Genomic DNA, 15,431 nt, shown 5'->3' on the forward strand with positions numbered 1-15,431 from the left:
ACCAGTTACTGTACATTGTAAACTTACTTACCTTTCTTATCAGCCAGGAAAAATGCATTGACATTTGACAGTGTTATATTGATTATGCAGGATTCATAATACTTCATAAGATCTATTTCAGAACTGCGTTTTGAATTCCTGATTGTTGGAACAACCTGTTGAGACCATCCGCTTTCCTGTATTGCATCTTTGTACTCATGTATACACCTGTACACACAAAGTTAACAGGATTACAAAAATGAAAAGCAAAATAAATAAACTGTGTCATCAAAATGACACATACTTTATCATTATACATTTTGTATAATGGCACCGTTATTTAGCATCAATGGAATTGGTGATAACAAAACTATATTTGGCAAGATTCTGTATGGGATTACTTGACAGTTGGGGAAAACCTCGGAAAAAACCAAACCAGGCAATTAGTCTAAGTGAGATTCGAAACCAGGCTCATACACAGCTTCATAACACAACTCGAGTTTCCCAGCTGGTGTTTTAGCTGTTTATTTAACGATGCTGCATCAACTACAGTAAAATCCCTTATATCTGGCAAGTATGGAACGAAGCCAATGTCATATAACCAATTTTGTCAGTTAACTGAAAAATAATTTTACAGCTTATTTAAAGACATATTAGTACACTAATGCAGGGATGTCGCCATATTGCAACTGCTATTTTCAAACCTACCTAGATTGCTAATTGTCTGTCTCGGAAGCTTTAGGGACTGAGGCCATAAATAAACTTATCTATCATTTGTCGAGCAGGCAAGAAAGTATGTATTACATACAAAATAGCTGTTTGCACGTCCAAAAGTGGCACATCTGATTTCTTTGATCTCTTACATCTGTATTACGACAAGAAAGAGGACTGTGTTAGCGGCAATGTTGTCAGACTGCTGAAACTTCTCTAATTAACCGTGTATTTAACCACAAAACGTAATATAGGTTTTCTATTCATTTAAGTGTATCCTATCATCCCTTTCAATGTGAAGGATTATTTCACTTTCACTGTCTGTGGAGTGAACACAGCTAGCTTTAAAAATGGTGGATTCTAGTCTCACATCCCGATGCAAAGTTAGGGATCTAAATTACTGTCTTTTTTGTTTACTACATTTGCATATCGATAATAATACCATCTAGCCATCTGCTTCATGTGTCTCATTAAAAAATATACGTAGCTACTTCAATTTGTAACTTATTTGCTGACTCTCATATTTTCACTTGTTTTTTTCTTATTCAAAAGTGTCATTGTTCTAGAAGTATTTGAGTGCTGGATACAAGGTATTCCACTATAGAGTAGACCAGGGTAACTGTAAACACTTTTCACTGGTTTCAAATATATTTCAACATTACACAACCCTCAGTAACGGTAAGCATGACAAAGAAACATTGTTATTTTTAGATCTTTCTTTTCCCTGAAAATGGGTATAAAATAACAAGGTTGACTTTTTTTCATCTTTTAATTGCTAGTTTACATTTACTCCACCTGTTTACATTTACCCCTTTGAGAGGGGGAGGGGTAATCGTAAACACCAATTTTCGCAAGGGCTATCAGACATGGAACATTTTTTGTTCTATTTCAGAATAGAGAGAGCTGTACTCCTTCCAACTCCAATTTTGGTCACTGGTATATTTCGTCCCTTTAACCTATGATATATGAAGATATAGGAACTCAGTACTTCTCCTGAGCTTCACGATAACTGTAGTTACTATTTTTCACATCTGTGACAACCCTCTCTAAATCCTCTACAGTGTAGTTGGGTGGGAATCTCTTTGATTACTGAAAAGTACGAAATGTAACCATAGTAAAACATGTTTACAATTACCTCCAAGCAATTAAAACTATGGGGCAAATGTAAACACGTCATAATTTAATGAACTGAGGTTATGGGAGATCTCAAAACCATTGTAATAAATGTTAACTACTATACATTACTCATAAAAACAACATATTCTTAAAAAATAGTACTGTACATTTACTTACAATCCCAGAAATGAATGTGAAGCAAAATTCTTTCTCAACTTTTTTTTGTAGACTCTTACAAAACATTCGTTCACAACTAAGCAGTGACTCCTATTTGCACCAAACTGCTTTGTAGGTTAGTCAACATGTTAATTTAAATATTTCCTCGAATTAAAATTTTTACACTGACAATTTTGTATTTTCATAGCATTTGTTTACAATTACCCCCTGTTTATAATTACCCTCATCTACCCTACTATGTTATTTAACCTAATTAGAATTTGTAATAGCGAAATAGTAGCCATGCTAAAAAAATAGTTTATAAAACTATAATACGACAGTGGTAGTGTACACAAGCAAAACCTGAATGTTAATAGAAGAGAATGAAAACATGCTGGCAATATGGGAAAGAAAGATTCTTAGAAAGATATATGGACCTAGAACTATAAACGGACATGTAGGCTTTCACGACCGGCGTTGATAGGATGCATATTTTCCGGGCTAGAGGGCCGTGGTCTGTCAGTGTTGCAACCAAACGTTTCGTCCACTACTCCGGTGGACATCTTCAGTGGCGTGGTACACGTGTGCGGAGAAATCTGCTGTGTGTATCAGGAACTGGCATTGAGACTGGTAGCACGTCGCTATTTAAGGTGTGGGACTGTTGTTGCTTGTCGTTGTCACCGCGGTCCGCACCAGTGGCTTCGGTGTTCTGATTGTTTGTGGTAGTGTCTAATTGTCGGAGAGAGGGTTTGATGTGTGTGCTTCTGAGGGCCGGATACCAAGCTTTGTTGACCTTGAGTCCTTCCTCCTTACGGTTAAAGTTGTTTTTGTGTTTATGAATCTCAATAGCTTCCATATGTATGTAGCTTCTACGTATGTAGCTTCTATGCCAGGTTACATCGGGAAGCTATTGAGATTCATAAACACAAAAACAACTTTAATCGTAAGGAAGGACTCAAGGTCAACAAAGCTTGGTATCTGGCCCTAAGAAGCACACACATCAAACCCTTTCGTCCACGCCTGTGGAGTAACGGTTAGCACGTCTAGCCGCGAAATCAGGTGGCCCGGGTTCGATTCCTGGTCGGGGCAAGTTACCTGGTTGAGGATTTTTCCGGGGTTTTTCCTCAACCCAATACGAGCAAATGCTGGGTAACTTACAGTGTTGGACCCCGGACTCATTTCACCGGCATTATCACCTTCATCTCATTCAGACGCTAAATAACCAAAGCTGTTGATAAAGCATAGTAAAATAACCTAATAAAAAAAATCAAACCCTTTCTCCGACAATTAGACACTACCACAAACAATCAGAACACCGAAGCCACTAGTGCGGACCGTGGTGACAACGACAAGCAACAACAGCCCCACACCTTAAATAGCGACGTGCTACCAGTCTCAATGCCAGTTCCTGATACACACAGCAGAACTCTCCGCACACGTGTACCATGCCACTGAAGATGTCCACCGGAGTAGTAGACGAAACGTTTGGTTGCAACACCGACAGACCACGGCCTTCTAGCCCGGAAAATACGCATCCTATAAACGGACAGTTTGTGAACAGAACAAACAGCGAGTTGGAGATGTTTAGAAGACCAAACATAATATCCTTTATTACAAGAGGAAGATTTAAATGGTTGGGCCATGTTGAGTGGATGCCAGACTCTAGGTTACCCACCAGGTGGAGCAAGACGAAGAGAAAGATCCTGGCTTAGGTGGTTGCAAGATGTGAAGAATGATTTAAGGAAGATTGGAGTTACGAGGTGGAGGAGACTGGCACAGGACAGAATGACTACAAACACTGGAGGAAGCCTGGGCCCTCGATGGGCTGTAGCGCCAGTTAGGAACGAATGAATAGCGAAATGATATTTGGAAAGTTGAAGCCAATGGTTACCAGACATTCGGAAAAACCCAACCAAATAATCAGCCCAAGCAGAAACCGAAATCACACCCAAGCACAGTTCCATTCCAGAACAGCAGTCAGTGACCAGTCTCGTGGTTATGTATATGGGTGGGTGGGTGTCTGGATGTACAGATGGTTGGATGCCAAGTGGGTGGTAGCTGGATGGATGTATTTATATAATTTTATTTTACCTGAATCCTTGAATGATGAATTCTGCAAATGAAGGACTCCACTCAAATCGAAGCGAGTCCAGCATAGCATTGAGTTTAGCCTGATTCAAGCCTTGACTGCGCAGCTTCACTAAGAACACTCCAAGAAACAAAGGAGTGTTCCAAGTGTGGTACTTCTTCAACAAGTGAGCATCGGATCCCAGTGACGAGTTACCAAGCCGACACCAGAGAGACTCGACCAGAAGCTCTGTGCTCCAGTGACAGCCCTCCAGCAGCACTCTAAGGAACTTCCATTTTGTAGAGGATTCTATTAAACAAAAACCAAACTTTCATCACTATGTTTCAAGTGGCATAAGGAAAGTGAAGAAATTATTTTCAGTTTCATCTTCCAGAGAAGAACAGCTGTTTACATTGGTAGATGTTGTTATTAATTTGACACTAAATGCTGTAGGGTGGGTTGGGGTAATTTGGTTATAAAAAAGCCTTTCTTAAGTTTAGAGACCCATAGCCTGTTACTATGACTATTACACTTTTACTACGTCATACTACTTTTGACCAATAAAACAGTACAAAAGGACGTATTTCAACCAATCATGGCTGCTTATCGCACAATTTTATCGCGTCCCTAGCATTTGTTTCTTTGTTTGCCAACATTTGAAACTGCACTGGTCTGGACGCCAAAAAAAAAATATATATAAAATTACAAACCACTCCAGTCAATGCACAGCAGTTTCAAATATGACTCGCATTGGCAGTCAAGAACAAGAATTAATAAAAATCACTGATCATACCTATGCATCTTCTGAAATCCTATTTACAAATAAATGAAGAGCACCATTCGGAAATCCTGAATAAGTTGAATACGCCATGTAGGCCTACATCAACGAGTTCCACTTCTATTATGCACACGTCCAATATAACATCAATTGAACTACCAACCACATTCAAATTTGAAAAATTGTACATTCAATAATCATTCCTTTTAAAATTATTCATGTTTATTTTCATGTCATCGTAATTAAAACTTTTCTAACACTTGTGTATATTATTTAGGTTATGTTATAGCTTCTGCTATATGATATTATGGATAGTCACATATCAGAGATTGTTTAATATTAAGATTGATTGAAAATCATCTGTCAAGTGACGTTGATTACTGGGATTCGGATAATTGAAGTGGAATGCAACTGTTTTAATAAAAATGAAACTGAATCAAGAAAGCCTTCTTGACTAGTAACACTGCCATCGTGATATAGATCGAGAACTTCTCGACGAGAAGGCATTGCTAGTAATCATAACTCACTACTGCCATCTAGAATGCATCTAGCGTAATATTTGTAATGTTGAGATGGTACAATAATACATTTGAAGACACTTGTATTTTCGTAAGTCAATTAATATTTTAGTGTATTGGAGTACTTCGTTACTTCTAATCTTTATATACTTTCGTCTAATCGTGTAGTAGTCAATTAAATCCCACTCGAGTTTTGATTTTCTCTAGATAAATCAAAACCTCTAATGAGATTACTGTTGATAAAATTTTCCAGTCAGTTGTTTATATGTTATCACTGTGACCTTCTAGAAGGATCCTATTGCATTTTCAAGTATCTTGGTTTCTCATTATCATAACAATAACCATAAATTTAACTATATTCAATTTACTCCATGGATGGGAAAATTTTGGTATAATGTGTGTTATTGAAGTAAAACATGTCTGCTTTAAAGTCCTTATAAAATCAAATTATTCCAACCGTAGGTTAGTGTGTGTGTCCTAGAACAGAATACAGAGGTTAGGTAGGGATTTAAAAATTTTAATTAGACCTAACTTGATAAACAAATTTCAGCCATTACTTAAGTTCTTGATAAGGCTTATTTTGTAAACTTAAAATATCTCACATTAAAATCAGGGACAGAAAACACTTCGGACATTTATTTGTCTTTCACCAATCCATAATTTGTGTATGTGGAATGATCTGGAACGAAAACTAAATTAATTATCTTTTAACCTATAATTACCCGACGTTTGTAAATTGTAATTTACTAATGAACTATTAATGATACATTACTACATTTATTAAAAACATGTGTAATGTACATATGCATGAATTTGGTTACTGTATCTCAGTTGGTTTCCCAACAATACTGCTTTGAATATGGTGTGTCATTTCATACACTGAAGGCAACAACTTTTATCAATTTCACTATGCTGCCATCTAGCGACTGCAGAAGATGTCATGTTATACAGTAGCATGCAAATTAATCCGAACACGACATATTTTTACATTTTCTGTCACTGTTGGCCTCACAGCTGCTCATACTGCTTTAATTGACATCTGTAGTACCTACGTGTAATTCCATTGTTGAAGGTCTGTCATTATTTTTTTTTAAATATGTGACATTTTGCCTGTCGTTTTGTACTTATAAGCATTTCAGTTGTGTTGAAGATTTAATACTGCAATCCTGTGTACATTCTGTCGTCTTCACAAATGGATACAACTTCACGAAAACGGTCTAAAATTATAACATTAGCAGAGCATTCTTCTATGACACAGAGGCAAATTGCTGCAGAATGTCACATTGGTTTGGCTACTGTTAATTCGATCATAAAACGATACAGGGAGACTGGATCCATCACACCCCAGAAAAAAGGAAACTGTGGCCGGAAAAGGAAGACTTCACCTGCAGATGATCGTTTAATTGTCAGGAAAAGTAAATTAAATCCTAGACTAACTGCTATCGACTTAACCCGCGAGTTAATGGCTACCACTGGGCCGAATATTCACGTCACAACAGTGCGGCATAGGCTTTCGGAAGCTGGACGAAGGGCTCGTAAGCCTATTAAGAAGCAACTGCTAACCCCTGTTATGTGCAAAAAACGCTTAATGTGGGCAAAATTACATCAACACTGGACAGTGAATGACTGGAAGAATGTACTTTTTTCCGATGAGTCTCATTTCGAGGTCCACGGCCACCGTGTTTCTTATGTACGGAAAGGATCCGAAAAAGTAACAGCAGCTCATCTCCAACAAGCACCCAAATACCCCCTAAAGTAATGTTTTGGGGTTGTTTTACACATGAAGGGCCTGGAGCATTAATACCTATCAAGGGAATGATGAATTCTGACAAATATATTCACTTATTAGAAACCAGAATCGTACCCCAGCTGCAAAAATCATTTCCGGATGGCAGAGATGTGTTCCAACAAGACCTGGCACCATGCCATACGTCTCGAAAAACTACAGAATTCTTCAACAAGAAGAATATTCAGGTACTCCCCTGGCCAGGCAACTCACCCGACATCAACCCCATTGAGAACTTGTGGTCAATTTGCAAAAGAAGAATACAAAAAATGGATTGTTCTACAAAGGAGATGATGATTTCTGCCCTCATTGGTGTATGGTTTCGCAATGAAGAAATGAAGAATATTTGTGGGAAATTAGTGGAATCCATGCCAAATCGTCTCAGAGCTGTTATTAGGAACAAGGGAGGCCACATAGATTACTGAGGTATGTCTTAGATCCTCTCTTTATCCCGTTTGAGTGTTTCTGCATAAGTAATTACGTTGTTCGGATTAATTTGCACACTACTGTAACTCTCATTTTAACTGCATGGAGCAACTGTACTTCCATCTGACAGTCATTACCAATCGACAGTGGCAATCCTGGTGGTTTTTCTGTTCCACATGGTACCGTTTTTAACATGGGGAGGGCCAGTCTGTTATATATGTGATCAGAGCTTATACTCAAGTACCATTACCTTGTACATCAGGTATACGATCCAGAAGAAACTTCGCATTGGTATGGCTGAAGCCTACAGAGGAACAATGTGCATTTTCTGACAGCCGTATGAAGGCAGACACACTCCACAGTTCTACAATGCCTTTCACCTGACAACGGCTCACCAAAGATTCCAACCAACTGTTTGCAGAAACAACATTTTCTGCTTTTACAGGCAAATTTTCTTCGAGTTTGTGGTCATCATCCTGCACAGACAAGACACAGTGTTCACATACATTTGAGTTCTCTTTTCGCAAAAATACTTCTGGCATCTGCCTAAAGTAATTTGCATGAATAAACAATTTTTTTTAAACATTAATTTTCATTGTTGGAAGAAGTATTTGGGGAAAATGTAAATGTTCCAGTAGGTACTGATGTTTCTATTGTAGCTAATAAAATTTGCTCCTCTCACATCTGTTTCAGTAGAAAAAAATTTTTCTGCTTTCAAAATGATTCTTACTGACAAAAGGCAAAGATTAACTGTGGAGAATTTAGAAAAACTTCTGGTGGTGTACTGTGCAGATAATTATGAAAAAGAATGAGCATGTGACTGCATTTCAATAACTTAAAAATATTTAATTTTGTTCAATATATTAAATTTGTGCAGCTGTATTTATATAATATACAGTTGTCTGCCTCCATTTCCTAAATATACTTTTTTGTGCCATGTTTTGTGTACCTATTTTAGAGTACAATTTCAGTGAAATAAATAGATTTGAAGCTTTGATCACATGTGCTTAAAATGCCTAGTTTTACTAAAATAGAGCCTAATTTATTAAATCTTTAGCTTAGTTTAGGCATCTAAAACTGCAATATTTAGTGCTTAAAAATACGATGTCTGGTTATCAGTTACTAAAGAATAAGCTTCAAGTTTTTGGGGGATACAAACATTACAAGAGACAAACTATTTTTCATAATTTTAAATCAGTAACTCTTCAATTTTCTTTGGCAAATCAAAGAACTGCGCGTCACAGTATGCATATTTAATGTACTTCTCAAAACTGCATAGGAGAATGACAAGAACTATCAAAACTCATTTAAATTCATGTTTCGTGAGAATGTTTCTAACAATGTTTTCCTTTCCTTTTTTTTCAATTGATTCTTTAACAATGTTGTATCAACTGCAACGTTATCTAGATTGTATTTTGGCAAGTTGAAGAGATGGAAGAAATCAAAGCAGGTAAACAGTTCAAATATGATGGAATTCACACATATGCTGCCTTAGATCAGAAGATCAGCCACTTATCCCTGAAGTATGCCAGTTGTCTGTGTATGTCTTCCAGCTACCCCAATACTGTAAACTGTCAAGAAAGTTTTATATGTTCTCATGATGAATTTTTTTTTTTTAGTAGGTTATTTTACAATGCTTTATCAACATCTTAGGTTATTTAGCGTCTGAATGAGATGAAGGTGATAATGCCGGTGAAATGAGTCCGGGGTCCAGCACCGAAAGTTACCCAGCATTTGCTCATATTGGGTTGAGAAAAAACCCCGGAAAAAACCTCAACCAGGTAACTTGCCCTGACCGGGAATCGAACCCGGGCCACCTGGTTTCGCGGCCAAACGCCCTGACCGTTACTCCACAGGTGTGGACTTCTCATGATGAAAGTATAGTAAAAAATGTTGTTGTTTTCCAATGCCAGGCGTTTGACAATAAAGTCATTTGACCTCTTGCACTCCAATATTTTTCAAAGATATTATCATGGCCAGCCACTGAAGCACAGATTTTGAGGTGTTCCGAATCCATTTCTTGGTTTGAGTTGCACAATGGACAGTTAGAGGACTGATATATTCCAATTCTATGCAGGTGTTTGGCCAAACAATCATGGCCTGTTGCCAATCTAAATGCAGCTACAGACGATTTTCGTGGTAAATCGGGAATTAACTGTGGATTTTGATGCAGAGAGTTCCATTTTTTCCCTTTAGATTGTGTTATCAAATTTTGTTTGTTGAAGTCTAAGTATGTAGATTTAATAAATCTTTTCACAGAGTAATACGTAGATTTAGTAACAGGTCTGTAAGTAGCAGGGCTGCCCTTCTTTGCTAAAGCATCCGCATTCTCGTTTCTCAGAATTCCACAATGGGATGGTATCCATTGGAATACAATTCTTTTATTAAGTGATATTGAGAGAGCATTTTATTTATTTCTGCTGTTTAAGATGAAGGTGTGTGTTTAGACACTATTGATAGAATAGCTGCTTTGGAGTCTGACAATATAACTACATTCTTAAATTTATTGATGTGGCATAAAAGATTCCTGACACTTTCACTTATTGCAATGATTTCTCCATCAAAACTTGTTGTTCCATACCCAAGAGATCTATAAAGTGAGAAGAGACAGCACGTAACACCTGCACCGGCACCTTGTTCTCTGGAGATCAAGGATCCGTCAGTGTATAAATGAAGCCAGTTTTGTGGAGGGTACCTAATATTAATTGTCTCTAAAGACAATTACGTTAGTATTTCAGTGTTTACTTCTGATTTTAGTATTTCTTCTGTTAAATTTAGATTATATTTTATGTTTAATAGAGTTAAAGGGTTTGGTTTAATTTGTAGGTTTTCTTTTAAATTCGGGATATTTATTTTCTGTTTTAATTCCTGAACAATGGATATGAAACTTTTTTGAGTTTTCAATCTACATAGAGGACTATATGAATGCCAATTGTTTCCTGGTAATCTGATAAGTTTTTCATATTGAATCAGTAAAAAAATGTGGGATTGTGCATCATTCACACACGCAGCTAAAAGCTCTAATGTCATCTTGATTGCATTTATTACTTGATGCCAAGTTCTCTTATAGTGATGTTGTTTTGTGGACAGTAGTTGTTAGTATCTTGTCGCCACTGCATTCTTTGTATTTTCTTACCTTTAGATCATAATTGTTGAGGAAACTAGCAAGAATCCAAGAGTAGATATCTTTATGGTTGTAGGTGACTGCTAACGTGTTGAGCAGAACGTACATATTGAGAACATTTTCTTCAAGCTGACAAAAAATCAAACAAAGCATTAGTTTGTGAACTTACCATAACTAATGTTAAAATGATAGGACAACTACTTACTGGGAATTAGGGATGTCATGTATTAATTTGTTTTCTCAATTATTTCTGTCCTTTGGCCCACATCAAGACACACAAAAAAAAATTACGTGAAGAAAAATAACTGCATAGCAACCAGTGCTGTAATTCTTAAAATACAGGAAACTAATCAGCTTTTAATCAGGCCGATGACATATTCACTTACGACATTAAGGTTGCTGTGTAGTCACACAACAAGAATGATATTCACCGAACTATAACTCTGCTAAAAACAATAAATTCCATAGTTTTCTAAGGGAAATGATTGGAATAACATCTGAGAAGAACTTGTAAGTGAAAATAATATTAATACAGTATACACTTTTACACAAATAAAGATTTGTGTAGGTGTGAACAGTCTGATGTACAATATAATACATAAAAAAGTTGTACAGGTATGCGATTTGCACTACGCAAACATACATAATGAGAATCATACTCGTGTTCTCTTAAGTTATAAATTTTGATAAGTTTTTCTTATATATAAATTACTGACCTAGACTAGATGGCATTTCGGAAGGCGGTCAGCTGCTATATGCGCCGTAGCATTTCTGATATGTGACGTTACAAGCTTGTACAGTAGAACCAACCGGAATCAGTCTATAACAAGTACTTCCCAAGTTCGTTTGTTCATGTCTCAGTGTTTCAATACATTGAATAAGTAAAACTAACATTTACTGTGTGTGTGTGTGTGTAAGATAAATAAATGGAAGGAGAGACTGTAAAAAAAAAAGTATTGCACAGGCAGGCGCAGAAAATAGTGTTTAAAAGGTGTACAATTATTTAAAAAACGTTGACGAGTAGAATGCTGCCGGCCATCTTGATGCTGGCTGCAACGATGCCAACGTGCAAGAAACGACTGCAGAAGCATGTGGTATGGGATTGAGAACAGTGCAAAGAATATTGTTAGTGAAGGAAAGAGGGTTTGTTTGGTGTCGTGCTTACAGTAATCAACGGCTAAGGTGATTATTAAGGAGCGGATTTTTATGTGCTAAAAAATGTAAATATATTTATTTTTTATGTGCTAAAAAGTACGAAAATATTTGCTAAAAATAAAAAAAATACTTTTTTTAAATATGACAAAAATACCTTACTTAGCTTGAAAAAAAAAATGTTACTAGATATTCACCAACCACACTTGAGTGCTAGTAGTTGGCCGAGAATTGCAGTGAATAACAAATATCATCTCCAAATTCTCCATCACAAATGCATGCCGATTATGTCTGAACAACGACTTATACTGTGAAAACGATCTTTCCACATCACAGGACGTCAGATGTGCATATTTAAAGAGAGGAATGTCACGAACACAAACATCGTCAATTTCACCTACAGGCACACCCTCCAATACTTGAGCAACTTTACACATTTTTTTATATCCACTGTTTTTTTTCCCAAACACATTCTGGAATTTGTCCCTTAGTACTTGTACTTCTGAACCTGGTAGCGAGTCTAGTTTAATTTCTACGGCACACACCTCCCCGTTTCAGACAACAGGTTTTTGGATGTTTCGAGTTTTTTTATGGTGTCAACAAAAAATAAATTTGCTAATAGGAAAGCCAAATCGTTTTTTAAATAACCATCTTTGAATATATCTTGAAGGATATCGATTGACGAAGCCCGATAACAGGGAATCACAACAAGATATATTGCCTTACTTGATAGACATGAGCGAGAGGCGGGAGATTTGTTTAAATTAAATAATGTTCATACCCGAGTTCTTATCTGTTGAGTTTCACAAACAAAGCGTGGAATGAAATCATCTTCAGCAACAATAAACATTCCTAATTATGTGTTGCAAGATCTCTCCTCCTTGTCCGTGTTAATTTATTCTCTAATAATAACACTGATATGCTGCCTAGCAGTTCACAGAACTTGAGGCGATACTATTACGAAAATGTGTCACGGATACACCACACAGCGCTTAGAAACACGACGCAACCAAGAATTCTTCTTAAAAAAGATAACGTACATCTGAGTTATATAATTGATTTAGTTTTAAAATATTTAAAAGTTCTTGTAAAAAAATTATTTAAGTAAAAAAACTCCAAGATTTATGTGTTTATAATAGATTTCCTGAAAATATGTATTTACATAAATTTTTTGTGAAAATGTGTTTTTATGTGAAATAAAATTCGGGTTTTATTGTCTTTTGATAATTTAAATTCTCTCCTGCACTATTTGTATTACATGTGCTCGTGAAGTACGATGTGGCAAAGTTGTACACTGCCTTGCTCTCACTATCTATTTCTCTCGACGCAAACGCTAGCAGAGTACCGCCTTCTGAATTGCCGTCGACTCTAGCATACTCTAAAATATTATTTGTTATAATATTATCAGTGTGAAAGAAACATAAATATAATTATATAATGCATACCTTGCTATCAACTGCAAGCTTTCTAAGCAATAATACTGTTTCCCTATTGCATTTCACGTTTAATTCATCAACTTGAACAGCAAGGAATATCTGTGGTAGGACACCATCTCCTAAAAGCAAAAGATATTCACACACATAAATCGTAACAGCTATTAATAAATCACAAACTTACTGATACAAGACATCCTGAATTTTAACTTTGTTTTGCATAATTGAAAATACCATGAATTAACGATACAGCCCAGATTTTTAGTCAATAAAACTTTATCTTAGATTTTTCCTATATATAATATAGACATCTATAAGGTATTTTTGGTACTGTTTAGGAATAATATTCAGAATTTAAAAGTGTAGTTTCCCTTTTAAACAGGTAACTTACTCATTTATTTTATATTTATTATTCAACAACAAAAATTTTGCCTAGACCTATCAGGGAGACATTCTTTTATATGCTGTAAATCTACAACATGCGACTTACATATTTACTTGCCTCCCTGAGGAAGCCATGCTATGGGTGTATGGAAAATGTCTACTGTCAATTCAGTGTAGTTCCATTTACAATAAAGTAAATATTTTTACTGAAAGATCTAAAATTTTTAATCTGTTCGTCATTCTCTTCTTTCGATCACATGGATGAACCAGCTTTATAGTGAGAAACACGTTTTTTAAAATTAGTGAGGAAATTATAAAATTGAACTCCAATTACATCTACAAAATAGCCTAGCTAGTTTTCTGGAATGTATGGCAATGGTTAGTCTTCTGTCCAAAGATAAATTTGCATTTATGGTGATCCATTGTCACATTAAGGCCCGGTTTCTTCAACCTTTGTTAAATTATAACAGCGTGTTATTCCATTTTAACTGTAAACTTAACAGTTGAAGCATTTCTTCAACTACTGTTAGTACTAACAGGCTGTTAAAATCTATGTTAATTTAACTGCCCAATTTCATGCAGTTAAATCATTTAACTCTCTCTTAGCATGGAAGTATCCAATATGGCTGGTGCATTAGATGCTGAACTTATATATCTGGATTACTTAGAAAATGATATCCATGAATACTTAAACAGAAGGGATGATTTCTGTGATTTGACAGAACAGAAGTTCATACAAAGATATAGACTATTTTCTGCCAAGTCTCACTTTTCGCTTTCAACTTAGATCCGTTTGTTTGTTTATTCTCATTAACTGGTTTATACTGCGAAATAATTTCCAGCAGAAGGTTTCTTTCGAACGAAGAGAAATTAGTCCCACGATTTCTTTTTGTTCCAGTGTTTTCCATTTCATAACAGCAATACCAATACGCCGCTCCACGCTATTGTGATACAGACGAGGAAAGAAGCAGAAATCAAACCTGAGAGAATAGAAAGACTTCTATCTTCTCTGAATCAAACAACGGAAACAAGCGAGAATCGCAATTGTCAGAGTTCAGAAAATAGAAGTGAGCCTATACTTGGTTATAGGTTATGGTTAAATTCTAGAATCTCTGGTCCTAACAGAGGGTTAACAAACAGAATGTTAAAATGTGAAATGTAAAGTTGAAGAAACGCAATATTTTTAACAGCAATTCATACTTTTAACTTGCAGTTAATTAACACTATGTTAGGTGCATTTCAACAAAGGTTCAAGAAACCGGGCCTAAGAGTGATTTAGACATTGCAATACCCACAGATTCACTGACCTCAACAAAATGGCGAAACAACGTGTACTGATAAAATAATAGTAAAACAAAGTGGGAATCAAAATCCAAGATAAGACGCAATAAGGAATTCCACTCGTGTGCATGTGTGTGTGTGTGTGTGTGTGTGTGCACGCGCGCGCATGCATGTGGCGGAAGTAGATTTAATGAAGTATGACATTATTCAGTTTAGAAAAATAACCCGCAAATTGTGGGGAAAATCTTACACCAAAGCAATTATTTACTTCATTTAAAGTTGTGACTAACTTTTAAGCACTTCAGGTTTAATCAAATTCACATATTTTTTCTACCTCCAAAAGCAATGATAGGCCTGTAGGTCATTTCAGAATGTGACATCACTTTTAGACACTTTCAGGTCAAATAAAATTCACATATTTTGCTCCGTTGTGTGCGAAATGCAAAGTTTTAAAATATTCGAATATATTAAGTTGATATTTATTGTAGTTAGGAAAACAAAATAAGTAACTTTCAGAAT

At 36.0% G+C, this 15,431-nt stretch overlaps 1 protein-coding gene across 2 annotated transcripts in view; it reads right to left on the reverse strand.

Annotated features, from left to right (window-relative positions):
- Nucleotides 1-15,431, reverse strand: part of hob (bridge-like lipid transfer protein family member hobbit) — an 82,302-nt gene that overhangs the window by 58,506 nt on the left and 8,365 nt on the right. For both annotated transcript variants that reach the window (XM_069812538.1, XM_069812537.1), the window contains exons 6-10: nucleotides 13,260-13,369; nucleotides 10,675-10,791; nucleotides 7,789-8,014; nucleotides 4,054-4,339; nucleotides 32-207 (exon numbers count right to left, since the gene is read on the reverse strand). In XM_069812538.1, the coding sequence (XP_069668639.1) occupies nucleotides 32-207; nucleotides 4,054-4,339; nucleotides 7,789-8,014; nucleotides 10,675-10,791; nucleotides 13,260-13,369 (915 nt within the window). The remainder of the gene's footprint in view (nucleotides 1-31; nucleotides 208-4,053; nucleotides 4,340-7,788; nucleotides 8,015-10,674; nucleotides 10,792-13,259; nucleotides 13,370-15,431) is intronic.

This window comes from Periplaneta americana, chromosome 16, assembly GCF_040183065.1.
Source record: "Periplaneta americana isolate PAMFEO1 chromosome 16, P.americana_PAMFEO1_priV1, whole genome shotgun sequence".
Taxonomy (NCBI): domain Eukaryota; kingdom Metazoa; phylum Arthropoda; class Insecta; order Blattodea; family Blattidae; genus Periplaneta; species Periplaneta americana.